At 43.3% G+C, this 27,660-nt stretch overlaps 1 protein-coding gene across 7 annotated transcripts in view; it reads right to left on the reverse strand.

The window, feature by feature from the left end:
* The window catches only part of LOC147154035 (receptor tyrosine-protein kinase erbB-4-like), a 201,262-nt gene that overhangs the window by 106,435 nt on the left and 67,167 nt on the right, over positions 1–27,660 (reverse strand). For all 7 annotated transcript variants that reach the window (XR_015088049.1, XR_015088051.1, XR_015088050.1 and 4 more), the window contains exons 2-3: positions 20,573–20,724; positions 1,069–1,255 (exon numbers count right to left, since the gene is read on the reverse strand). Coding sequence is in view for 3 of the 7 variants with exons in the window: in XM_086039840.1 (XP_085895966.1) it covers positions 1,069–1,255; positions 20,573–20,724 (339 nt within the window). In the remaining 4 variants the exon portion in view is untranslated. The remainder of the gene's footprint in view (positions 1–1,068; positions 1,256–20,572; positions 20,725–27,660) is intronic.

The raw sequence follows: 27,660 nt of genomic DNA on the forward strand, positions 1-27,660 counted from the left end.
GACGCGCTCGAGGACGTTGTTCTGTTCTAACTGGAAGAACACCACCGCAACGGATTTCAGTCAACTGCCCCAAAGTCCGCCGAGATCGATGCCAAAGACCAATTTTTGGTTTGTTGCACACACTCCAAATAATCAGTCGAATTTCTCAGTCGTCTCCTGCATGCAAAGTCAACAGTTAAACCGCAATAATGCCACCGGGATGCCCGATGCAGCACTTGACTCACGCTATGCCGGATGTAGCAATGACCCCCAACAGGGGTCATTCTTCAATGTTCTTAAAGGTCATAATGAGGAAATGATTCACTGGAGAAAATGGCAGAGCGGCTTCTTCTTGTGAAGAGCTTTTTTAAATCTACGAGAAAGCATAATGTTGGCTTGCACCACCTCTCTAGATGAGCAGATAGTCAGGCCGTGACCACAAATCAGTGTGGAGAAAGAAATGTGTGGGTGTGTGCGCGTGTAAACAAGAATACTAACCCCAAAACAGCCATTTTTGAGCACACCCAGCAAGAGAGCAACAATTTTGAGTGCATGAAAAGAAATTTAATTAAAAGGGAAAATAAGGCTTTTCGCAGACATTTCATCTTTCCATACATCATCGCAAAATGAATTTGGTAGCAGTGACGTGACATCAAACTCGGAGCCCTAATTTTGTGCCTATTAAATGTGCATAAGTCAAACACAAGCGGCGAATTGTGACGTTTTCCAAATGAGCAAAACAAAAATATTTTTGTAGTTTGAAGGGAACATTAATCGGCAGAGGAGATTCAAGTTTTGACATCTGGTTCGGAACCGCCAGTGATTCACCGAAATAATTCATGTTCTATCCTGCAACTTTGTTTTGATTGACAAGGGGTGCTTTGTAACTTGTGTGCAACTTCATATCCACCGATTTTGAAATATTAATTATTCTTCCATGGATGTTTGCAGAACATGTGTTTTCTTCATCAGAGGCTGTATTCGTGTTGATTAAAGGTGACGGATGATAACTTTTTCTGTACCCTTCAAGTGCTCTTGTTTTCCTTCTGAAGCTCATAACAACAAGTGAAGCACCAAGGAATTTCTTACCTGTGAGGTTGCGAAGGCCCAGCTGCCTCAATCCGTAGTAGCCATCTCGCCTGTAGTTGAGGAAGATGGCAAGAGCATAGCGGCTTTCATACAGCTTGGTACCTCTGATGATGCGCAGATTGTCCAATGGAAGGTAGTCAAACTGGTTCAGGCCCACCAGCACGTAGCCTGTCACCTCTCTGATTGACTGCAAGGAAGATGTGAGCATGCGGTTGGCATTTGAATGCAACAAGGGATTGAAGATGCAATACAATACAGTATTATAGCGTGTTTCATAACAGCTAGAGCTGTAACAAAGCACTTTACAAACAGTAGACAGGAAATAAAGACAATAAAAGGCCGTAATACACAAGTATCAATAAATATAGATATAAATAATATATAAGCTATAAATAAAAAAATATATAAACAAATAAAGCCAATAAATTAACACAAAACACAATTGACACCTGGAGTGGAGCCGAAAATTTCAGGTCTGATCAAAAGCCAGAGAAAAGAAACCGGCTTTTAAAAATGGACAGAGAGGGGGCTTGCCTAACAACCAATGGGAGCTCATTCCAGAGGGAAGGACCAGCGACAGAAAAGGCTCGCTCCCCCCCCCCCCGAGGCTCCGCTTGGTCCTCGGCACCTCCAGCGGCGCCTGGTCCGCGGACCTGAGGCTGCGGGAAGGTGCACGCGTAGGAGTGGAGGAGCTCGGAGAGGTACTCCGGAGCCAGGCCAGTTAATGATTTCAAGACAAATAGGAGAATCTTAAATCGAGATGCACTGGGAGCCAGTGCACTACATCTTTAAACAATGAACCCCCATTATAGATCTGCACTAAATGTTGTCCCAAAATGCTGGCGTTCCCTGACAAATCTGCCCTTGTATTCTCTGGTGGACTTGAAACTTGGATTTAGTTACAATATTCATGAACACGTTTTAAAACCCTTGCATTGTGTTGGGGTCAAAATCGACCCAGTTTTTCAAGTCAATTCTGGGGTCAACTTGAACCCAACCCAATTAAATTAGGTTAAGTTACTTGGAGAAAACTTTGAAATGTAGAGACACTGAGTAAAAGCTATTTTACTGGGATGATCAAACACATGTTTTGAGTTACATCTACTGTAGCTTTTTTGACAGGATAGATCTGGCCGAAAATATTGGAGCTTTTCCAGTTCAAACATGCTGCACGGCCCCCAGCGTTAAAAGACGAATCTTTGGAGGCTTATGTGAAAGCACAGGATTCTCATTTTTGCCAATAGTCAAAATATGTCTACATTAAAGTGACTTGCCCGATCTGTGACACAAGTTTGGGCACCACACATTTAGCCCTTTTTTGTTGATGGACCACCAATTATAAGCAAAGTATTCTGATTAAATAAAACATGTTCAATGTACTTCCTACAGAATAAATAATTTAAAAAAAAGGGTTCTCCTTCAAAGTGATGTCAAGTGTGCCCTATTTTTCCGACGGCCTTCAATGACATTCAAGTGTGAGGAATGCCTCTTTGGTGGTTGTGCGCAAATTCACAGATTACTAATAATGGGTTTGCCATAAGTGTGGCCAGGAGAAGGCGCGCGGCCGAAAAAGCGCAAGTGTTGTAGAGCGATAGTTACACGCTTGTGGATAATAGCAAGTGTCCGATACGAGCGTCCATATAGCAGCTCCCAGCCTGGCCAGGCTATTGTAGCACAAACACAATGGAACACAAGTGGAGGTGTTTATTAGCTTGATTGCAGTGCGTCAATCATCCGCAGTGAGAGAACAACATCATAACGGAGCGGCATTCATTTCATTGAACAATTTGATTAGCATACTTATTACAGTGTGGATGCCTATTGTGAGGACCATCAGAAAAAAAAAAATGTTTGTTGGAGAGCAAACAGTTGTTTTACTTGGCGTCTTGGCTTCTTTAAAAAAAAAAAAAATAGAGGAAAAGAACATTGCATTCTTGCAGGGGGATTCTTTTTTCCGCCCCCTGGTTGGAAGTCATACCCTGCCATTACTTTGACCCCCACTGTGGCCTTGTGTTCACTGCTGGGGGTTTGCTCAGCTCACCCGGCTATCATTAACTGCGTGGCAAGCCCCGGGTGCTCACTGAGGCTGCGTCGCCACCCGACCCGGCTGCTGGCTGGCGCGCTCGATGCTGCTCCCGTTGTGCCCCTTCTCCCAGCACAGCCCCCAGTCCAGAAAACGCTAAAAAAGATGAATATACAAGAGTTCTCTGTTGCCTAGCAACGTCAATAAAAGTCTTCAAGCGGGAGCACGGAGAACAAAAAAAAAAAACAGAAAAAAAAAATACTTATCATTTTCTGGTAAATCACTTAATTGAATTAAAGGATTATTCTGCCTTTTCTCTGTCATTTCCTTATATTAGAAATTATTGACTTCCCCTCTGTGATTAAATACACATGGAAATACAGTATAAAGATGAAAGGTTTTGAGATCAATAGTCATTGGAGGCGCTGGTATCATCAATCAAGTATCAGGAGGAGGGATTCTGCAGCGAGGACCATTTCCCACCTGCTGCCTTAAATGCAAACTGTTTCTGACCAAAAAAAAAAAAATCAGAACTAAAAAAAAAATCTATGGTATCTTTTGAGGCATCATTGTTTTTCCTCTTGTGAACATCACTGCTGAGCTGCCCTGCACACGCTTCAGAAATTGCAACGATGAGGGCAGCTGCTGCTGTGCGGCTAAGAGCAGACTTTGCACACACAGGTCAGCTACACATGACGCATTGCAAGTATTCTTTCCATCCCACTATCTTCATAAAGTAGTGAGCCATTGTGGAGCAAAGAGGCTTTTCAGTTGACCTATCTGCAGCACGTCAACCCGCATGCGGGCAACTACGCTCGGGCCAAAAAACGCAGCGCCAAACAAGTCGGATTTAATCATCAAAGTGTAGAAAATGCTGAACGTTAGCAGGTGTGAGTTTATCTTTAACCTCTCTAGGTATGTAGTAGCAAAACAAACACGTTGTTGACATCAGATATGACTTGAATACGATAGACTGCAAGGCGGAACCTTTGTAGTAAATCTCAGGCAGCCCAAATACTTCCAGTTGTCATCATCTCTTTAGAATTCTGGAAGATTTTTTTGAAACACTGGGCAACCTAAGAAAAAGCCCAAGTTTCAACAAACAAGATGCACCACTGCCAAGCATTGCTATTGGATTTTGTGTCATGCTTCTAGTAAATCCAACAGCATGCTTAGTTGAGCTTTGTTGCCATTCACAAGGACAACTTTAGCGTAACACCTGTCAGTATTTTTTTGAATGCATATAACGTTACTTTAAAGTGGAAGTCAACCCAAACATATTTTTTTCAAGAATGTGTTCTATGCAGGCCCACTAGTTGAAATAGGGCATTCTGATTAATGTTGCGTTTGTGGAATATGGCAAAATCCACCCGTTTTTGTCCAGCTCAGGGGGCGGCCATTTTGTCACTTCTGTCGACTGAAAATGACATCACAGTTGCTCGGGGCTCGGGTAACGACCAACCACAGCTCGAGTGTTTTCTGAAGCTGAGCAATGATTGGTCGTTATCTGAGCCCTGAGCAACTGAGATGTCATCTTCAGTGGACAGAAGTGACAAAATGGCCGCCCCCAGAGATGGACAAAAACGGGTGGATTAACTCTTGTTACCCAAACGCAATATTAATCAAAATGCCCTATTTCAACTAGTGGGCTTGCATAGAACATATTCTTGAAAAAAAATACGTTTGGGTTGCCTGTGCTTTAGAGTGTCATTTGATGAAAATTGGATACACAGAACGTAGAATGTCTGTGCTTGCAAGTTACCATGTACGATCAACGTATTCATGGCTATGAATATCTTTTGACACATACAGCTCCAAGCCTTAGTCTTGATGAATTTGCTTTAATGATATGACTCATGTCATTCAGCCAAATTTCCGGTTTGTTTTGAAGTGATCTTGTTAACAATGCAGTCATTGTGCTCGGAGATAGACGGACAAGAGGAAACCGAGCTGGCTGTACAAAGGGAGAAGGCGTCCTTCTGTACAGCCAGTTAAACAAGCTCACCTCACGAGGACTCAGAAACCCCTACGAGGAATTAGCAGAAACGTATGCAGGCAAAAGGAACAAAACGGGCGTTTCAGGCTAATTGCCTAGGCAAGCCTTTTTTTCAGGCAGCTTCTCCAGCGAATATGCATGGAAATGTCTGCCTTTTCTTCTAAGGAATTGCCTCCGGGTAGCACCCGGGATTTTGAGAAAACGCCAGCATAACATCATTTCAAAAGGATTTTGCAAAACTATGCTCACAGATGATTATACTTTATTGACTGACACATTTGCGAGAGGCAGCGCTGACTTATCAAGCGAGAACGCATCAGGTCAGGAAAAGGGATCCTGGCGTGAAGAGAAAAAAAAAAAAAAGATCTGCTCTCACTCTTATTATACTCAAGTCACAACAGCATGGGGAAAATAATGAGATGCTTAAGACAGGCTCGGGACAACGGTGCTACAGTAACAAAAACACCCTGCGGTCTTATTGGCACTTGAGAATGAGATGGTGGCGGTGAAGATGTTTCGACAAAGTCACAGAAATTAGGGAAGTTTTTTGGACAGGAGGCGCGGCGACGCTGAGGCGGGAAATTCGCCGCACACAGGAGGCATTTTTAAGCATAATTAATTGCACACCTGCTTCTGTCACCTGGATGAGTGGGAAAGTAAACATCGGAGGGCAGCACAAAAGCAAAGAGAAGATGGAAAGCCCGAGGAAAAAAAAAAGAGAGCGAAAGTTGATGAATAAAGGGCAAAAAGGCATCGAGCTGGGTAAAATATATAATAACGCGGTTACAATACAAGAAGATGGGACACATATTATGGTGATTACGACTCATTTCCATACATATAGAGCACTCTGCCACTGAGTCAAGGAGAGTGCAGTGGCGCATGTCAGCAGAGACTCTCAACAGTTTGAGCCGAGCGAATTGGCGGCGGCGGGCGGTGCAATGTGAATCCTCCACGTGGTGGCAAAGTCAATGGGCGGGCGGGGACCTGTTTACCAATTCGCCTCAATAGGCTGCGTAAGAGCCGCATGCACCTCTTCACCTCATGGGGCTATTTGGCTGCCAAGTATGCTGAGAGCACTTGGGCGTGACATTCAAGATTTGGAGGAATCCTGTATTAGAAAAAAAAAAAAAAAAAAAAAAAAAATCACATGCCTTTGAGAGGGCCATTGACTTTGAAATAAATGAAAACCCAGTGCAGGAATATGTCATTGTGAAGATGACTGTTCAATTGTCTTGGTGGATGTCTTTAGAAAACCTCCCGAATGCTTCCATTTGATCTTTTTGCTATTGCTTAGAGTTCTTAATTGGAGAGAAAGTACTAAAACTAGGATGCACCTCTTTCAAGCCGATGTCGATGCCCCGTACGATAATCGCTAACTTATTCAGTTAACTGTCGCTTGTGCACACCTGGAGGAAAGAAATACTCAAAAGATTTCTCCTAACCTGATATGACAACTTTATTATAACAGAAATTTAACAAAAGATATTTCAAGAATCGCACACATGTCCTTTTTAAGAAAATACTGCCTTTTAATGGCTTATCAAATGTAAACTTTGGTTCAGTGCATAATAAAAGATACAGTCAATACATCCAAATGGCGTGTCCATACAAATGAGTACGGATGGACAGGGAGCTATGACTGAACATGGTGTTGTTTGAAATTGTACATCAACATGTTGTTTTATTTTAAAGGGTTTTGCCAGGTCACTCTCCTGGATGCAGCTGGGAGCTACAAAATCAAAACAAAAATAAAGGCTTCATAGGAGTCCACAAACTCTTGGGTAGGGGTTCATAAAATGCACTAACAAGTACTGCAAGTGTAAAATGCGCATTGTAAAAAAGAAATACAGTCAAATCCAGCCAATGTGCGGTCAGACCTAGCAAGCTAGCAAAGCTAGCAGGGCTAACATCACGCATCCAGAAATCAGTCGTGGAGCCTGTGTCCTTATTGCCTCTACTTTCACATCACACTTTGCTGGAAGACATACGGTACATCCCCAAAAAGTGACGGCTTGGAAGCATACAGCGTAGCACCAGGCTGTTTATTAGCCGACAAAATCCAGCGTCCTCAACGATGGTAAAGGATTGGTCGTCAAGCGATGGCCGACCAGCTCTGATGAAATCGCACATCATTTGAGCCCTCCAGTCATCCCTGGCAAAATGTTTGCACTTTTCAAGTGCAGCGGGGGTTGGAAACAAGCCCCGGGTCTTTCTTTATGGCTGGCTTTCGGGCAGTTTCTTTAGAAGCGCCGGCGTCTTGGTAGGCTTTCAAAACACTGTTGTAGTGATGGCGATGTTTTTAGTGGCTGAAAGGATTTATTGTGTTGAAGCTCGTTGATTTTCTTTCCCTACTCGTGGGATGTTTGCTGAACATTTGGGGTAAGCAAAACGTCCTGCTCTAAAACAGTGAAGAAGTCCCAGACGATCTAGGCCATGTTCAAGTGTGCTCAATGTACGTTTACGTCAGGCCGTATTCAGCGGAAAGGAGTGCACGGACAGCAAAGTACGGCTTCATTTTCATTCTTTGAGTTTGTTTTTTTGATGAGAGCTTTTTTTTCACGATATAGGATTTATTGATATGATGCCATAATTGCTCATATCAGCTTAATGTCTCATCGATAATTATTTTGAATCCCCAACTAAAACAATATAGCCCACTAGGACGCGTGGCCGAGGCATAAGCAGATCACGCAACACATCAGAGTATCATAAGACCTCAGCTCAGCAAACATCAATTAGTCTTGCGCATGCTTTTTTCCCCTCCTTTTTTCAACACGTATTCATGAAGAAGGAGCAGCAAACCAAACCAATTTGCCTGAGACAAACAACATGAGGAAAAATAGATGAATCAACCTCAGAGATGACATGAGGTGAGAGGACTCGCATTCAAATAAAGAAAGACTTCTGTGTGGCCATACATGCTAGTCATCTACCACAAGGTGGTCTTGTTTTACGACAAAGTAACTGTGGTATGTTTACTTTTACTTGTGCGATGATTGACAAAATTGACATGTGCATATCTGTGACATGCCTTCATGTTATATTTTTGTCATTAAAGTAAAAATTGAGTTGTTTTTTCAAACAACTCGACTTTGGGTTTAAGTTATTCCCTGGTACCATGACCGATGACTTTTTTTTGTTCCCTGAGCTACTAACTCACTTTACTCTTATTTCAAAAGAATATTTCGCATTGAAATGATTTGAAATGCCACTAAGAGCAAATCAACCTATTTTATATAAAAAATAAACATATTTTTTTTCAAGAATATGTTCCCAGCAGGCACACGAGTTGAAACACGGCATTCTCCTGATATTGCGTTTGTCAAATATGAGTTAAGCAACAAAATCCACCTGTTTTCTGCCATCTCTGGAGGCGGCCATTTTGTCACTTCCGTCGACTGAAAATGACATCACAACTGCTCAGGGCTCAGGTAACGACCAATCACAGCTCAGCTTCAGAAAACAGGTGATTGGTCATTACCTGAGCCCTGAACAGTTGTGATGTCATTTTCAGTCCACAGAAGAAGGGACAAAATGGCCGCCCCCTGAGATGAACAAAAAGGGGTGGATTAACTCTTATTCCACAAACGCAAAACGCATTATTTTAACCAGAATGCCGTGTTTCAACTAGTGGGCTTGCATAGAACCTATTCTTGAAAAAAATATGTTTCGGTTGACTTCGACTTTAAGGTCAATGCCATTGTTCTTGTGTACAGTCCAAATGTTTTTCTGGCTCTGGTCAATGTTTTGTGCAATGGCTCTGATGGAGTTCCCATGAAGACCCCTCCAAAAACATTTTTTCTGGACGGTACATATTTTTAACAAAGTAAAATAGCACAGCATTGTATGAAAACCTAAGAAATGATATGAAAAGAGAAAACTGGTTATATAAAGTGTGATGAATTTATAAACTGGTTTTATCAAGTTTAATCATCGCATGTTGTGACACGTAGTGTTGTATGTGTGCCTTTACGGCGAAGTAAAGTGAGCGAAAAACATGTTAGTCGGATGGACATGAACCAGCTTATTTCTTTGTCCATCATTTCCTATGGGCAAAATCTAAACGAATCAGAAGTTGTTCTGTGCCCAAGAATGCATTGGATTCAACTTTTGAAGTTGCACTGAATAGCCGCTAACTCGCGTCTCTTTACTTTAGTGCATATGTTACGTCTAAAGCGGTGGTCAGGCACTTCCGACATGAACACATTTAATCAAATTGCGGCAGTCAGACTTTGCTTTGCACCCCGCCGGTGATTGTTTGTTTGCTTCCAGCAGCAGTTGAGTTTCTCGCTCCCAGTGCTGAGACTTATTGTCTCCGACAGGCTGACCATCACGCAGAAGATTGTTTTATAAGTGGCTTCTGCGAGGCATCTTGCTTGTCAAAACACATTTACAGTAAAAACTTCCAGTTCACCAAAAGCGAGTGTGTGACGGGCATCATCACACCGCCTCGAATTGTGACACCGTGGCAAACCTTGTGGACATATATAACTCATGAGGTGAAGCTAGAGTAGCGATTCTTGTCACACAAAATGGGGGAGAAAAAAAAGGACGATGTCCGATGTGGAGGGACAAAACCCAGAAAAGGTTACAAATCAACAATTCAAAGTGCAGACCGCGACACGAAAAGAACCATTTCCACACAGAGGAAAAGTGGCACAACAGTCGTCTCAGAGGAATAGTCCAGAAGCCAAATGTCCACGTTTGTATTTTCTCCTTAACGGCACCATTGGGAGCTTTGTAAACCGCAAATGCATTCAGGCTGGATAACCAAGCAGCTGTGATGTGAATTAAAACAGTGTCAAATTTGAGAGGCCTGCTATCCGTGCGCCGTGTGCGTGATCGGGGTGGCCGTTTTTGTCACGTGTAGTTGTGACACACAGCACGTTGCAGCGCCGAGTTGCTTCATTACCCCTGAATCAAATCCTAATCGCCGATGGATGTCCTGATTTGCGGCGGCACGAGGTATGTGTCTTGCGTGTTGGACTGCACCGCTGTGTGTAGGTGTAAAAGCATTTAGCCCGGTTAGTTGTCCCAATTAAACCAATGAAATCCCAGAACATTTCAGTTATACGAGGGCTAACTTCATTGGGCCAGAAATTTGGCTGAGGGATTTAACATGGAGACGCCCCCAGTGCACGCGACCCACGGCCAAACGTACAACACTAACAAGAATACTAGCCGGTGAGCGGTGACAGTTATGTTTGGGTCTATTTTTTTTTGTGGTAATATTCTATATACAATACAAGTGGCGACAGTAAGACAGCCTGTCACACATCTCTACTGCTGTGGTTCCTGCTCCATTCTCTTCCTTCTCTGCCAATAAGACCATCACATATCCTCCTCCTCCTCCAAGTCCAGCACCACCTCCTCATTGCTAGTGACCTTCACCACTGATTATGAGGCTTCTCATAATATTAATCACAATGTGTAACATTCTTAATACACAAATGTAAGATAGGCCAGGCATAAAACTTACACACGCACATATCTCTCTTGAAAGCTTTCTTATGTCAGAATCCAGTTATTCAGCTCATTTGTTCACATATCAAATAACGTGTCAATATCTCAACTGCTTAACCCATTAAAGCCTGAAGCCCCTCTCAGGTGAGACACCTCCCTTAAACCCACAGTTGTGGTGTTTGCTGTCATAACCCCCCCCACGGAACTAAAGGTTTGAGGGATGTGTTGGGGGACGAGTTCTCACGAGGGTTGCAACTTCCGTTTAGTTATCTTCTTCCTGTTTTCCATACAGTGATGTTCAGTAAAGTCTTCTGTGATACACTTCCTTTCCTTCCTGCGTCGCCTTTCTTTTGTCGTCTTTGGAGTCACCCTTGAAAACCTGACATTTTCGCCACCTACAAAATAATTCATATCTCAGCCCCTGAAGCCGAAACATAATTCCAAAAGAATTTGAGAGCTTAGCCGTGTGGCTTTCACACGGGCACGAGTTTATTCATCTTTACTCTTTCAATCGAAGATGCAAGTGAAGCAGTATTTTTAATTTTTTAAAAAATCGAGTGGTAATTACCATGCTGTGTTCTCTCACAAAGACGTTGAAATCGTCATTGTCTACGAACATATATCTTAACCATACGTCACGTTTGGATGGTTTCACGGCTTTAAAGTCCGCAAGCGTGTTGTCCATATCACTGCCGTGATTTATATTAGAGCTCGACTGTGCGGCCATTACTCCTTGAAAAAATTCCGGATATGCTCCAACAACTCACGACAACGTCACATGTATATTCTGATGCACTGCATCGGCTAAGAGACCGAGAATTGGATTAAAAAAAGAAAATGACATATACGCTCTCCGGCTTTAAAGGTAGAAACGCGGTTATGCGCTCCCGTCCTTAATGGGTTAAAGTGCAATGTTGCAATAACAAAGTCAAGTCACAGAGACTTGATCATTTTCTGATGGTGAGCAACAACAAGTAGCAATTAGCAAGCAGCAAGTAGATTTCTTTTTTTTTCCTTTTTTTTAATACCGGTGTTAAAAAAATGGTATTGAGCCGTTTTTGATGCCAAAAAATCACGGTACGGTACTGGTACCCCGAGCAACACTATTAGGTCCTATTGAAAATAAAAAAAAATCTCTGGGCCATGTCAGCATGGATTGGACAGCTTTTCGATTTTTCTTGATGTTCCACACCTATTTTGGAATAATCAAAACCTGAGCAACCAAACATCTGTTGGACACGCGAGAAAAAAAAATGTGTGCGTTCAGACAGATGGATCCAAGTTGCACCAGGATCAGATCCAGTTGTAAAATACCCGGAAAAGAAATCTGAAATGTTGAGCTTTTATCTTATATTCATCTTTTGATGTCAAACACAAATGTCAGTCTACAGCGAAAATAAAGAAATTGGCCTCACTCAGCCAATACTTTTGTAGCCGAGTGTGTGTCTTGACAGTTTCTGCTCTTTTGTAGAATACACAGCTTCCAAAATATAATCCCTTCAGAGAATTCACTCTTTAAGAAACGCGTATCACACGTTAAGTATCCCGCAGCTATGTTTCGCACCGTCAGAGCTCGAGTCAGGGAGTGTGTGCGCACTAAACGGTTTTGGATGAGAGGCTTGAACATCCCTCTTGGCGGCGCACATCTGCAGCCATCATTTGCCGTAATGTCGCCGCCCCAGCAGGCCGCTCGGCACTGTGCAGAGCGATTCCGAATTGATTTAATGCATTAATTAGGGCTCTGTTACGAGGTGTCGCGGACAATATTTTACAATTTGATAAGCAAAAGACGCGCCACGGGATCATCTTGATGACTGGCGAGGGTTTGATTGTGGCACGCTTTCATGGCCATACCTTTTAATCTAATGGAAATCACTTTGCCACCCCGAGTGGTGCGGAAGCTGCAAGACTTTCAATCCACCTCTGAAAGCTACAGTCTGCTCACATCATTCTGACAAAGAAGCAGACATGACGGTGCACAGATGAATGGCTGAATACACATGATTGGACTGTGTACGCATATTGTATTTGTTTTTGTAACCCCTGTCTGACCATGGGAAAAGGCAAAGCTGACATCAAACAATGAGATTGTTTGGCATGGTGAAGGACGCTCTATAGTTTTCATTCTGTGCAAATTAAATTTATCAACCCAAGCATATTTTTTTCAAGAATATGTTCGCAGCGGGCCCACTGGTTGAAACACGGCATTCTGATTAATATTGTGTTCGTGGAATATGAATTAAGCAACAAAATCCAGCCGCTTTTAGCCATCTCAGGCGGCGGCCATTTTGTCACTTCTGTCGATCACAAATGCTCAGGGTTCAGGTAACGACCACTCACAGCTCACCTGTCTTCTGAAGCTGAGTCATGATTGGTCGTTATCTGAGCCCAGAGCAACTGTGATGTCATTTTCAGTCGACAGAAGTGACAAAATGGCCGCCCCTGGAGATGGCTCAAAATGGGTGGATTAACTCGTATTCCACAAACACAACATTTATCCGAATGCCTTAGTCGTGGGCTTGCATAGAATATATTCTTAAAAAAATATGTTTGGGTTGACTTCCCCTTCAAGCATTTGTTTAGGTGCCACATCTTACTATGAACTTGACGTTTTTTAAGCAGATGGCACAAAATGTTAGCAGAGCTGGATAACTGTTAAATAAATAATAATTTTTGCGTTGCTTATTACTGTTAATACGTGTACAGTAAAAGTGTAGAAGTGTTGCACCAATGCAGTCAGCGTTTACAGTTTAGGTTAACGATATTACACTCAGGGTCGTGATGTTGGACTCAATGGTCGGTGATGTACCGTACAACAACACTCACATTCGTGTGCTATTGCTTTTGTTAGTAATGTGACGATGTTCACTCTAAGACACTTGGGGTGTATTCCACTTTGTACATGGATGAATGCCAAGCATTTTTTCCCCAATCAAACAAACAAACATCGTTAGGATGGTTCGTCCTTGTTGGAGGTTCGCTCGTAGGCCAAATGTCATTCAATTTTACTTCAGTATTCATTTCCCATGACACTAAAGATTTTGTGGTTTAAAAACCTTACAGTTGCAGAAACCTTTCAGGATCGATACAAAACAAGTTTGTCATGTTTTTTTTGTTTTTTTTCATCCAACCCCACAATTACTAAACAATGCGATGCATCAGGGCACTATGGCTACAGCAAGCATTTTGTTGCCAAAATGAGCTCTAAAAATGAAAAACTCAAATAGCCTCAACCTTTTCGAAGCCACCCAGCTGCATGGTTCGGCGTCTCACGAAAGTGTATGATTTCCACGGCGAGTACACCCCTCTTCAGCAACAGGTGACAATTATGGCATGATTACTGGGTGAAGCGGCCCTGAGACTGCCATTGTGCTATGCGGTGCACATAGAAATTAAGCATCCAGCGAGCCGGATGGGGGGGGACGCCGGGGGAAGAAGAAAAGCTCCGAGCCTGCTCAGTGGCCTTCTCCTCAACATGCCGCAGTCCCTCATGGTAAAGACTTCCACTCATAGGGACGAGTACACTTATTATCCAGGGGCACAAGACAGCTTTTCAAGGACACGATCATACAAATATTTGGAGAGATCGCCTGATTCATTGTGAACTGAAAGAAGGCATGGAGAGGGTCAGGTAGATGAGCGAGCGCTATCCAGCAGGTGCACGAATCTCGACCGACACGACGACTTGGATGAATCTGGGAAGTAGGGCTGCGCGATATTTCGAAGGAATATCGATTTCGTGATAATGGCCTGCGCAATACGTGTATCGCAAAGACATGCGATGATGCTGTTATGGAATTGTATCATTTGATTTGAATTTGACCAGTCACATTACCGGTAAATGTGCATCTCCACCCAATAGTTAAACATTATGGAGGGGCATTACTATTAATCAGCAAAAAATACATTGAGATTGCTCACTTTGCCGTACGAAAAAAAAATGTACTTCTTTCATTAGATAGTAAATAGTCATCTGCGTAGGTACGTTATACATCGGAATGATATCGATATCGCTGTAGTCAAAATTCATATTGCATGTTTTTACAATATCGTTCCGCCCGACTATGAAGAATTTAGCTCGTCGGTTATGGCCGACACACCAATAATTCAGTGAGAGAAACCGAGGAGTGTAAATGGTTGTGTCTGTCGTGGGACTGACTGTTGCTCAGTCCAGGGTAGAGTATTGCATCAGGATGAGTCCCTGCACAATAATGGCAATTTACCTTTGCGATATGGTCTTATTGCTTTTGCAGGTTCGGGCGCAGGTGCATCTTGGGCGGATCATAATTAATTGATGCACATCCATGCATTTTCACAGTCATAGGTGGAGCATATCCAAGCTGACTTTTAAGAAATGAATCCTGTATTTGAAGCCTCCGATTTCTGCATTGTACATGATATTTCTTTAGGAGCAGCTTCAGCTTTTTTAAATCAGACGCATTTATATTTTAACGGGTTTCACATCATGTTGCAAATCAATTTTTGTGCAGGACTTAAAGGGGAAGTCAATCCAAACATATTTTTTCCAAGCATATGTTCTATAAGAGCCAAATAGTTGAAATGAGGCATTCTGATAAATATTGCGTTCGTGGAATACCAGGTAAGCAGCAAAATCGACCCGTTTTTAGCCATCTCAGGGGGCGGCCATTTTGTCACTTCGGTCGACTGAAAATGACATTGCACACACTGAGGGCTCAAATAACGACCAATCATGGCTCAGCTTCAGAAAACAGAGCTGTGGCCATTGCCTGAGCATTGAGCAACTGTGATGTCCTTTTCAGTTGACAGAAGTGACAAAATGGCCGCCCTGTGAGATGGCTAAAAACGGGTGAATTTTGCTGCTTAACTCATATTTCATATTAATTATATTGCTTTGTTTCAAATAGTGGGCCTGCTGAGAACATATTCTTGAAAAAAATATGTTTGGGTTGACTTCCCTTTAATAGGTCAAAAGGTCGGCGTGTGGTATTGAACCTCCCTGTCACCAACTTTTCTCATGGGAACACCCAAGTGAGGGGGAAAAAAAACCCCATTAAAAAGTCTTCATTTGCAGCCAAGAAAAGCATTTCACGAGGAGTCACTGGTTGGCCTCTTATGAGAAGCGCACGGACATGAGAACGTCATCTGTCCCTCTGTGTCACTCTCGGCCGGTGGTTGCTGCATATAAGATGGCTGAAAAGTGTGCACGGCTGTCTGAATGCGACACCCCACGCACCTCAGTGAGCGTGCCCGTGGAGCTTGTGTGCATGTGTTTGCCAACATAAGTGGGGGCGGGAATGATATTGTGCGCAGACGTGCGTGTGCTGGTCATCGTCCACGTCCATGCCTGGTCGCGGGACTCTCTGAGGCAACCTTGGCATCCTGCCTTATGCTTGCTAGCTCTGGCCGCCATATTGATCCAAGTTTAATGAAGAGTCCGTCCGCATAGGTGACACCGCTAGCTGCTTAGGGGCCACTTGGCGCAGCTCCCCGAATCACTCCTGAGAAAACGGGTCATTCTGAGTGATCGGCGACCGGTGGCCAACTAACATCGAGGGTGATGCCAGGCCAAGGCTTGGCGATCCCCTTTGAGCATTGGTCAGTGTAGTCACATGATCTTTCCACCTGGTCTTTTCCTAAGGAGTAGATTTGGGAACTTAAGTGGCCTCACTATGAGGCAATTGGAAAACACTACACACGACGTTAACCACCCTGTTATGTAAACTCTTATGTCAAGGCACCGCTGTCGTGTATCAGCACTGTACACATTTACACAGTGAATTTACAACAGTATCCTACTGGTTTTTATAATTATAATTGCAAAATAATGTCATATACTCATCCAAATTAAGAGTTCAATCACTCAGTTCACAAGAACAGTAGATAACTGCAATTTAACAGCATTAAACTATTGGATTGTTGTAAAATTCCAGTATCGTACTGTATTTTTGTTTTTAAATTGTGAAATAGTGTTAAATATTCATCCCAACGTGTAAATTAACAGTTAATGCTAGGTTAACTAAAAACAAACTGTAATTGGACAGTATAAAGATAGTGCTGCATGTATGTTGCCGGATGCCTTTGTGATAGGATAAACTGGAAGTCGACCGTAAAATTTTCTTTACAATCATATGTACTATGCTACCCCTTGAGAGTAAACACGGCATTGATATTGCGTTTGTGGAATATGAGTTAGGTAGTAAAAGTCACCCGTTTTGAGCCATCTCGGGGGCGGCCATTTTGTCACTTACTGCCAACTGAAAATGCTACTCACAGTTGCTAAGGTAACAACCAATCCTGACTCAGCTTCAGAAAGCAGGTGAGCCGTGATTGGTTGTTACCTGAACCGTGAGCAACTTTCATGTCATTTTCAGTCGAAAACAAGTGTCAAAGTGGCCGCTCCCTGAGATGGCTCAAACGGGCGGATTTTGCAGCTTAACTCATATTCCACATATGCAATATTCATCGGAATGCCATGTTTAGACTAGTGTAGGCGCATAGACCATATTACTGTTCAGAACATTTTAGGGTTGACTTCCACTTTAAAGGTAGAAGCACAAGAAGGTACACAATTGAAGAAAAAAATCAAGATGGCTTCGATATTAACAGGACTTGTGGATGATAAATGCGAACTACGGGGTGGTCGTGACTCAGGAAGTACAGCCGGTTGTCCAGTAACCAAAGGGTCCGTTGTTTGAATCCCGCTCCGTCCGAATCATGTATTCGGTGTGTCTATGCGCAAGACGTGAATGTGCGGGTGCATGAATAAGGTATCCGTTGTGAGTGTGTTCCAGAAAAGTGCCATATAAAGCTAATTTGTTATTATCGTTGCTTACATAGCAGATTTCATATATGAACCGGCGTGTAAAAATACCATAACACGGTTATCCTGCTGTCATGTACTGTAATCCAAAAGACAGTCATATACCGCTAAAATACATAACAGTAGGTGCATTGTTAAATAACAGTCAAATACTGGTTGGTGTCCCCGCTGCCATCATTTGCTGTCATTTTACAGTAAAGTTACAAGTCCATTTTTTGTCTTTGTGTGAACTAAAGGTGGACAGTGCAATTAGTTGACCATGATTTGCATTTTTTTTCCCCCCCGCTATCTTAGGGCATTTTAAACAAGCAATCTTTATAATTCGACAGTGTCTAAAGATATACTGTGTTTTGCACAATGAGTAAAGCTTCAGGATGACCTACTAGGAAAGATTTATGTATTATCCCGCAGAATGACGGGGAAATAAAATGAATCTGTCGATGGGGACGATGGGGAAGTCAGAGATCCGCTTTGAACCCGGAGTGGTCGCTGAGCAATTCCATCTATCTACCTGTCAGCGTTTGTCCCGTCCATCGCTCCTAGCCGCTCCATCACTGCGTCGCCGTGACAGAAGCACCCACCGCCAAACGCACCCACGCATGCCTACACACAATCTCAAGACTGTAATTTGAGCACAGCTGCTGTTTTTGTTCAATTGCCACCCCAGTAACTCCTGTTTTGCGTGCGCCCCAGCCCTCGTTTGAGGCCCCACTGTCATCTGAATGACTTTATGCACTGACAGTGTCTTATCAAAGAATTATGGGAGGGCTCCGTTTTGGAGAAAATATGACAAATGGCACAGTATTAAAAAGTGAAAATTGAGATATCGCAGTTTTGGAATGCAATTGTTTGGTTGGACTCAACAAGCTGTTTTGATAACAAGCCTCAGCGAGAAATTGTATGTAAAAAGTTGATTTTCAATAAAAGTATGGTGCAAAAAACAAACAAACAAAAAAAAAAAAAAACATTTCCATCTGGCTCATTTAATTGGAAGATCATAATGAGCTGGACAACAGTTTTCTCCATCTGCCAAGCTAACCAACCGACCATCTAGCCAACTAATGTACAAACATCTCTTAACCAACGCAATAACTGTGAATGACGATATAGAGATCTCCTAATGAGTTAAAATACAATTATATCAAATGAAGGCATAGAGGTGAGCATCAAAGGGTGGTACTGTATTACAGTCATGGTGGGGTCTCGCTGTGACCAATAGTTGCCATGGTAACAACCTAAACTCCAGAGACCTGACCTCCCTCACATCCACTTAACAATCCCCAGATGTCTAATTGTTTCCCTAATGATGCTGAGCCTAATGGGACTGTTTATGGTGTTCATTTTATAGCGCTGGCCCAGTAATTAGACTGCACGCACTTCATTAAACAGCACGAAGTGGATGGCGCACACATTTGTCTGTCCATGGTGCTGAGCTGTGAGGAATCGCACACACACACACACACACATAGACGCGCGTATGCTGTCTCTGTCCATGGTGTTGGAACAACAGCGGCCTCATCTTGAACTTTCCAAGCCATTGTTGTGATTTATAAGCACAAGCATGGCATGAGAATGCGCAAACGCGCATGTAACCTGCACCATTTAATTCCACTTCCTTCATCATTAACATTTAAGGCAGATGCTTTATTAGAACGTGTGGTCACGCAATCAAAATATTTGTGTCACGCTTTTTACACGGACAACGTTCAAACCAGAGAGGGGCATTTTACTCAATTTTGCTGGTTAGTCATCCGTCAGCGCCCAGGGTACCCGTCATTTTTCGTGACGAACTGAATTGTAATCGTCAGTCAGTCCATCAGTTCGTCCGTCAGAAATTCGCCGGTCCCCGCAAAAAAACGTCAGGAAAACGGACGTCCGCCAGTTACACTGACGGATAAAACCGGCAGACCGATGGAATGTAAGGACAGAAGCGCTTTAAAAGGACGAAGACGGATGGGGGTCGGGGGACGCTAATTTTTATGAATAAAGACGGAGGGACAAGGACGGAAGGGTACTACCCTCGTCGCGGACGGAGGACGGACCGGCAAGAAAGGGTCAAGTGTCCAGCTCTGCAGTTTAAAGTCATATTTTTCATGAATGAACTCAATGGACATTGTGCCACTCTTCCTGGTGTGTCGTATCGGCCACCAGGTGGCAGTAAATTACATTTAATCAATCAATACATTGCAATACTGTCTGACTGCATGTTTTGCTTGCAACATCGTTGCACATTTTGTTGGCCCACCTATGGCGTTTTGCATTGCATAATAGTATTAAGATAGTGGACTTTCATAAGGCAAATTCACAGTCAGTGGCAATAAACAGCTTGGCACAAGACCTTGGTCGCAAATTTGAAGAATTTTTCACTATCTGACACACTGTTGCTTGCTGTGAAGTTAGCAGCTGCCATCTAGTGGCCCGAACTAAAAATCATTGCTTGCAACGCAAAGCAAAAAAAAAAAAAAAAAAAAAAAAAAAAGGGTCATATTTCCAAAAAACGTAAATTGGGTCACTGTAGCATTATTAACTTCGTCCTCAAACAACATGGTCGTCTGAAAGACAATGCTGAGTCACGTGTTTATGTTTTGGTGAGGCATGAAGATATGTGCGTGATCTTTGTAAAACTTCTAAAGACTGCGCTCAAACCCCTGCGGAATGCCAGCGGGGGAAAGCATTGCCAGATTATGCGCAGTGCAGAAGCAGGATTTTTTTCTGGCTCACGATCATGGTGGAGTGAAAAAAAAAAAAAAAAAAAGTTGGAGGAATTGGCTCGAAGGTATATGTTTGATATGATTAATATGTTGTTTTTTTACAATCTGCCCATGCCCCTTTGGAGAATATCATCAACCTTTTTTTTTTTTTTAAACTTTTAAGCACTCGGATATTGCAAATTCCCCTTGGTTCCTGTAATGTAAAAATAATGCCTGGCGTTTTTGGTGGTGTTTGTAATATAATGTATAAGAAGGAAGTTGTAATTGAGCTTTATTAATATGCCTTGCTTTTCAAAGATCAGGGAGTATATATACATTTGAGTTTTGCTATATTACACGTCTGGACGTGTTCATGTCATATTGAGTGTGTGAATATTTTTCTTTGAAGGAGGAACACTTTTTGTGTCGCTCTCCCTGGATTTGAAACTTCTGAACCATCTCGCTTTTGTTTGAGTTTCTCTCCAGGCAGATCAACCCGCGCGTCATCATGATCAACAATTGGTTACCTTGAGGAAGGAGAGGTTACGGTTCCGATCAATGCTGGTTATCTCCAGGTTACCCATGACAACTTCGCAGTTCTCGTAGAGCTTCTTCAGGGTGCGGTACTGCTGGTCCAGGTCTGAAAGGGTGCTCAGCTTGTTCTCGGTACCGGGACAAACTGGAGACAAGAAGATGCACAAATGAGCTCTACAGTAATAGCAACAGTACTTGTCGGTGGCCTGACTATCGCTGTTACATTTGATGTAATAAACAAGCCCGGTGTGATATTTTTAACATGCCCAGCATTATAGTCTCCGTACGTTGAGAACAAGACATCCTGAAAAAAAAAAAAAAAAGAGAATCTGAATGAGAGGAAACAAAGGTGGATAGACTGTTTCGCTCTGATTTCAAACAACGCCCATAGCTCATAAACTCCTATATTGCTTTATAGATCGTTTGCTCTGCAAAGACGAGCGCGCTGCCCTTTCTTCACTTGGTGATATTCCATATTGCTGTGGGTACTCGGGGTAAACCCAGAATGGCGGCAAGGGGACCTGAGCGACTGTGATAAATGAGATTTGCTGACCAGGCGCGCTGATGAGTTATTAGAGCGGATGATTTGAGATCAGCCACAAAGAAAGACTGAGAGAGGATATAAAATGGGTCCGATCAATGAAAATGTGCGTGTGTGTGCGTGCGCGAGTGAAAGGTGAGCAAGATTGTGAAATAATCTGTAATTGGAGCCCACTTTCTTGGGTGCGTGTTTGCTTGGGGATTGAGGAGAGGCGAATATTGAGGGGGGGGGAACAACCTTCAGAAGACAATATCAGACTTCAACACACACCAACATTTAAGCTCAATGAGGGTTCAAACCAGGTGTGTCAAACTCATTTTTGTCGCGGGCCACATCATAGTCATGGAGCCCCTCGGAGGGCCGTTACGACTGTGAACCCCTATAAATGTATGATAGCCTTATATTACCACATATACGCAACAAATTGATGGATAACTCGTTTTGAAATCAGAAGTCGGTAAATAATTCCTTCTACTACTTTTCAATGTATTTTAAAGGAGGGATTAGGAACAAATGCTTGCAATATCTCATATGGTGTGTTAACAGCGAAGACAATTTCAAAGAGACCTCCGAAGTCAACACATCATTTGCCTTCACGGGCCACAGAAAATGATGACGCGGGCCAGATCTGGCCCCCGGGCCTTGACTTTGACACCTGTGGTTTAAGCAATTAACGTTTGTTTGGATTTTTCTCCTGTGTTTCTGCTCCTAGGTGTCGTATCTCCGTATGCCGACCTCTCGATTCCACAGCTGATGGGTGATCCACCCACTCGTCTCTAGTCAAATCGTCCATGTACTTTTCTGCCTGCAACCCTTTCAGGTTCTCATTCCGCCGCCGTGCTGTCCCCAACGCTTGTTCCTCACCATGTTTGAAAGGCTGATACAGCAAGTTGGAAAGGAAATGAAGGAGAAACAGAGAAGGGGGTGACCTCACTGGGTTTGAGCTGTAGAAGCTAATTGAGTGGGCGGCGGGCAGCTGCTGGGATCAGACGAGCGGCGTCTACATGACCCGCACCAACAGCCGAGATGCTTCAAAGCTGTGGATCAAGGTCGGAGGCCACGCTCGCTGCAAAACTTGGGATTTTTAGCCAACGATCATGGAACTTTGTGGGTAAACTCACTTCGCTCACATACAGATTGCGCAAAATCTTCAACATGCACATACAGATCGGGCCTCATCCTGCCATCCTTTTCCCCGTGTCGGTATCATCGACATGCTCCTCTGCCAATCACCCAAAAGTGATGCGGCTCGGGCAGTTTATATGACCCAATTGGGCCCACACTTTTACGCAGCGTTTCATTGCAAAATTAGCTCAGAAAAAAAAATCGCTGATGATAGAAATGAAACTCCTATGCGCTTGTTTCATACGAGGCACCCTCAGCTGATTGGACGGTAAAGCTTTTATCAGGAATGTTAAATTTATGTTGGTTCGGGGCCTGTTTTTTTGTAGAGTTCACTACGTTTAGCGGTTAGTGGTGATAAAGTTGCACACTAAATATAGTCGGCGAATGTGACCCTTTACAAGTGCTTTTATATGATGGAGTTGGAAGATTCTATGCATATTTAGAGAATATGACTCATCTCAAGGCAGTCCAGCATAGCAGCCTTGCGAACAAAATAAAGTAAATGGTCTTTTTTCAGGGGGGGGGGGGACACCCACCCATGCCCGCAGGCTTGTACACTCAATCCAAGTCTATACTTTTCTTTGGATAAACTTGTTCTGTAGACTTTCCACCACAATCAGTGCTAAAAAAAATAAAGGGCCGGTACTCCCCTTATTTGACTGTTGCCTGGTAAATTAAGCGGCGGGTAACAGCAGATCATTAAGTTAATTTATTCATTAATAGATATCAGAGGTGGGCATTCAGTGCCCGGGATTGAAAAAAAACAAACATTTTGCGGACGGTCGGACGAGAACTCTTTTAAAAAGGGGACCGGCTGAAGGACCAACAGACTTCTGACGGACTTAAACTGACGAGTGACTGAGGGACCGACGATTACGATTCAGGGTGTCACAAAGAAAGATGACGGATGACGAACGACGGACCAGCAAAATTACGTAAAATGCCCACCTCTGGTAATTAACTTGCAGTTCCTTAGCATCCTAAATGGGCGATTGAATACGGTTTCGCGACGGTGTCGATGTTGGTAGCGACTTTGTAATGACCCTAAAACTGTGATAAGTTCAACCAAATTGTCGAGAGGGGAAGTCAAGCTTGCCGTCACGCCACCATGCGGGCCAAGTTCAAAAGAATCGTATTGTCAACCTTGTTGGCCACTTGATGTTAAGAAGCTGCGGCGTTTCACTTGACTCGCCAGACACATTTCTGTGTTTTGTGATCAGGGATGGCTTTGCGGGACTTTATGGCGGTCGAATTTGGCGAGTCTGCAGCGAGGGTGGCCCAGCTGGGGCTGTGTTGGTACGAGGAGGTACCGTACGAACCGGTGGCTCCAAGTTTTATTTACACACGTCTTTTCTTCTTGGCCTTTTCTGAATCAGGCAGCGTTGTCCAAGCATCCCTACGTACAGCTCATCGCTCTTTGACGCGAGCACGTCATAGCGGCCTGGGGGGCAGACAGTGATGTAGTCAATGAGGTGGTGTCGGGGATTCGGGGAGAGGAATGCATCCATGCATCCATTGAACTTTTTCTTTTGGCAGATGAGTTCGCTGGCGATGACGTTCCGAACAATTAGTCAGCAGCAGCTACTAACAACGCTGACATTTAAGCCTCCAAGGAGTTCGGGTTCAAGTTTTGACAGGATATAAAGCATCTATCTTTTTCTTGATCTTGTGCTGATGGGGCACAGGCACTGAAAAGCGTGGCCTTCTGATGGCTCGCGCGCATCAGGCGCATGTTCGTCAGGCACGCGTTGATGCCCGCAGCGGGCTTTACGCTGGTCGGTGAGGCTCTGAAAGGCCAAACCAACACCATCATCGGCAAGCTTGGCCATCCATGAGTGTTTGCGCATTCCGAGTTCCGAAAGGTTCACCTTTCTTGAGCTTTGGTTCGACCGCTTGCTCTCGATCCCTCTGAAGGACAGTCGTGCGGACATGAAAAGCGGTTTCTGCCTCGGTCCAAGAGCTTCGTGACCGAGCGCTGAACGCCCGCCGCCCGTGTGCCAAGTGGTGGCTACGGACTCCCAGCCTTCACGGTCTGTCCCGCCAATGCTTTTTGTCCGCCGCGGGGTTTTAACCGGGATGTCACGTGCGTAAAGGTTGGCTTTCTGGAAGACGTCAGAAAGCCCGCAGCCAGCACACGGGCCTTGGCACTGGATGAAGTGGATCCAGTCGGTTCATTCATCTCAAGCTCACTGGAATGCACAGGTTTCTCCGCTAAATCAAGGCGGCCACCCAAAGAGAACAAGCATGCACACAAAATACAATTGCTGGAATCAAAAAATCATTTTGTCAGCGCCTGCGACAGTGATGCAGGTGGGTATAGGGCGGAGTTGTGTAAAAAAATAAATGCACGCGCGCGCGCACGGGTGGGTGTACGCGTTGGTGCATGTGTGAAAGGTTTAATGAGTCGTCACGGCGTATTCTACCCAGTGGCTTCTCTTTGTGGGGAAATGAGGTTTATAGTTAATGTAGCACAGAAGGGCTGCATGAGATTGTGTGTGTGTGTGTGTGTGTCAATTTAAGTGCCTTTGCTCCAAGCCGAATATTAGTCGGAACCAGATGGGAGAAATCACAATGAAGGAAGGTTCGACAACATTAATAATTGCCCGTATCAATATGGGAGCATGGTAAGGATATGCATAGAATATATGTGTGTGTGTGTGTGTGTGTGTGTGTGTGTGTGTGGGTGTGTGTGGGGGTGTGTGTGCGTGTGCGTGTGTAGCATCGCCCTCCAATTGTAAATCACATCAGCTTCACTAACTTCCCAAATACAATCTGTCGTCAGGGTGTGTGCAAAGTCGAGTGGCATGTTTGTAATGGAATGCTCATATGCTGCGCGTGCGCTCACGCTAACGCACGCACACGCACACACAGCAGCAGCGTCGGGCTGGGGAAGTGGTTTCCCAGGGGAGGAAATACGTTTGAGTTGGATGTAATGAGCAAGCAAAAGGCAAATGAGCCCTTCAGTATGACAACTCCTATCTCGACACAGACAGGACGTGTCAAGGGAAACGCGTTATTGCACAGAGAATCCAAAACGCCGTTCATTCCAACCATCTGCCAGTCCTCACCTACCATTTTTTTTCCACTCCTTTCTTGCCAATTCCCCGCTCCAATCTTTGCTTCTTTCACCCAACCACACACTTTATATAGTTTCCCTTCTATCTGTGTGAGACCTGCTCCTGATCATTAACTAATGACTCCATAGTCTCAGTTGTGATGCAACTTGCTACATAAGTTGACAATAAAGAAAGGTAACCTTGCTAAATGTTCTTTGCGGCAATATGTTCTCCGCACCCCCACACGAGTGCCGGCATTCGGATGAATATTGTTTTTGTGGGATCCACCTGTTTTTAGCCATCTCAGCGGGCGGCCATTTTGTCACTTCTGTCGACTGAAAATGACATCACAGTTGCTCAGGGCTCTGGTAATGACCAATCGCGGCTCAACTGTTTCCTGAAGCTGCTTTCTGAGCCCTGAGCAAGTGTGATGTCATTTTCCGTTGACAGCAAGTGGCAAAATGACCACTCCCTGAAATAGGCAAAAACAAGTGGATTTTAGTACTTAAATCATATTCCACAAACACAATACCAATCAGAATGTTGTGTTTAGGCTAGTGGAGGCACATAGAATATATTATTGTAGGGCTGCTCGATTATTAAAAAAAATATTAATCGTGATTATTTGGGCAATAATTAAAATTATTCAAACAATCATTTATTTTTGGTACAAAACAAGAAACTGTTTATATGTAAAAAATATAAAGACAATTGAATGTAAGTTCCTTTTGGACCAAACAAAATTCATCAAATGAATTATTATTAAAATAAATGGTAAATGGACCGTCACTTGTATAGCGCTTCTCTACCTTTGGTACTAAAAGCGCTTCACACTGTACCTGATTTAACCTACTGATGCCGCAGCATCAGGAGCAACTGGGGGTTCGGTATCTTGCTCAAGGATACTTTGACATGGTCACAATGGCCGGGGATCGAACCCACAACCTCCGGTTTGGGAAACGACCGCTCTACCACTGAGCCATGCCGCCCATAAGGTGCAAATGTATACATTCAAGTATGATTTTATTGTGTAAACAAACGTTGCGGATAGAAATGAATATTAATAATACTTTTTTACGAGTATGACAATTTTGTAATCTTGGAGTGTAAGAATCGTAGTTGTAACGGACCTCCGATTAAAAACACAGCCCTATTTTACGGTAAAGAAAATCTTTGGGTTGGCTTCCCCTGTAAGTCAGGTAAATATTTCAGATCGCCAATTGACATGAGGAGCTTTCAAGCAAATATCTGGCAAGGCTAACAAACGGCTGGACTGATTGAACTCAGCATTTATCAAAAATGAAAAAACAAATAGTACAGTGGTACTTGTCAATGTCTCTAATGTTGCAAAAATGTTTGTGGGGACATGAATGACATTCAATGGGAAATTTCGATTTTGAAATTGGACCAAATCTGAGGTTGAGCAGCACCTTAGAAACAATTGTGTTGTTCGACCTCAAGAGGTAGCACACGATCCTCAATTAACACTCGGCTCCCTTTCACGGCCACAGTCATCCATCTCAGGTTGAATCAATAACCCTTCACGGGCGTGTGGGTGTTGAGGGATGTAAATAGCAGAAATCTGACATTTGTCACAAATAAAACAAAAGGTCTTCGATATAATCAACAGCGGGAGCGGCGCCATTTCTCAAACAATCCATAACCTTATTAAGAAGGGCCAATAATTTAGCGGGTGAAGTGCAAATAGCGTGCACGTGTGAGCTGAGTTTGGGCTTGGAGGTGCGACAGGGATGTATTTCCCTCGCCCTGTCGTAAAGAAACATGATCGCATATATATTTGTATCGACTACATTATTGCAATGATTGATTTGACATCAAACAGGCTGAGGAACGCCAAAATAGCTTTTCATCTGGGGTTTGTTAAACATGATTTATTGCAAAGTAGGGTGACACCATGCTAAAAAAAAAAGAGAGAGATATTTAATAACTACATTTTGACCTTTGTGTGCTCATCCAGGGGCTAGGTTTAAGTTTCGCCGGTGACACCGTAATAGAGGGATGCAATTGTTAACTGAGCTAATTAAAAAAAAGTTAACAAAATGAAACTTTGAGGGTGTATCACAACAACTGTGCAGATAGAGGACAGGTTGACTGACAGGAGTCATGCGTTCAGTTTATTTATTTATTTTTTTATTTACTTTATTTACTTTATACTCCGAAAACTAATTAAAGCTAACTAAAAAAAAAAAAAAAAAAAAAACTCAAAACGAAATAAAAACTAAAAACGAAAAATCCCAAAGTATTATAAGCCCGCTCTGCATTAAGCAAAATGAGATAAAAGCAAGTCAATTTCCTCTTTAGACTTTGACCTGCAGCTGCATTCATTAATGCGAGACTG

Source organism: Filicampus tigris, chromosome 1 (genome assembly GCF_054856515.1).
Source record: "Filicampus tigris isolate MCC_2025a chromosome 1, RoL_Ftig_1.0, whole genome shotgun sequence".
In the NCBI taxonomy this organism is placed as follows: Eukaryota; Metazoa; Chordata; class Actinopteri; order Syngnathiformes; family Syngnathidae; genus Filicampus; species Filicampus tigris.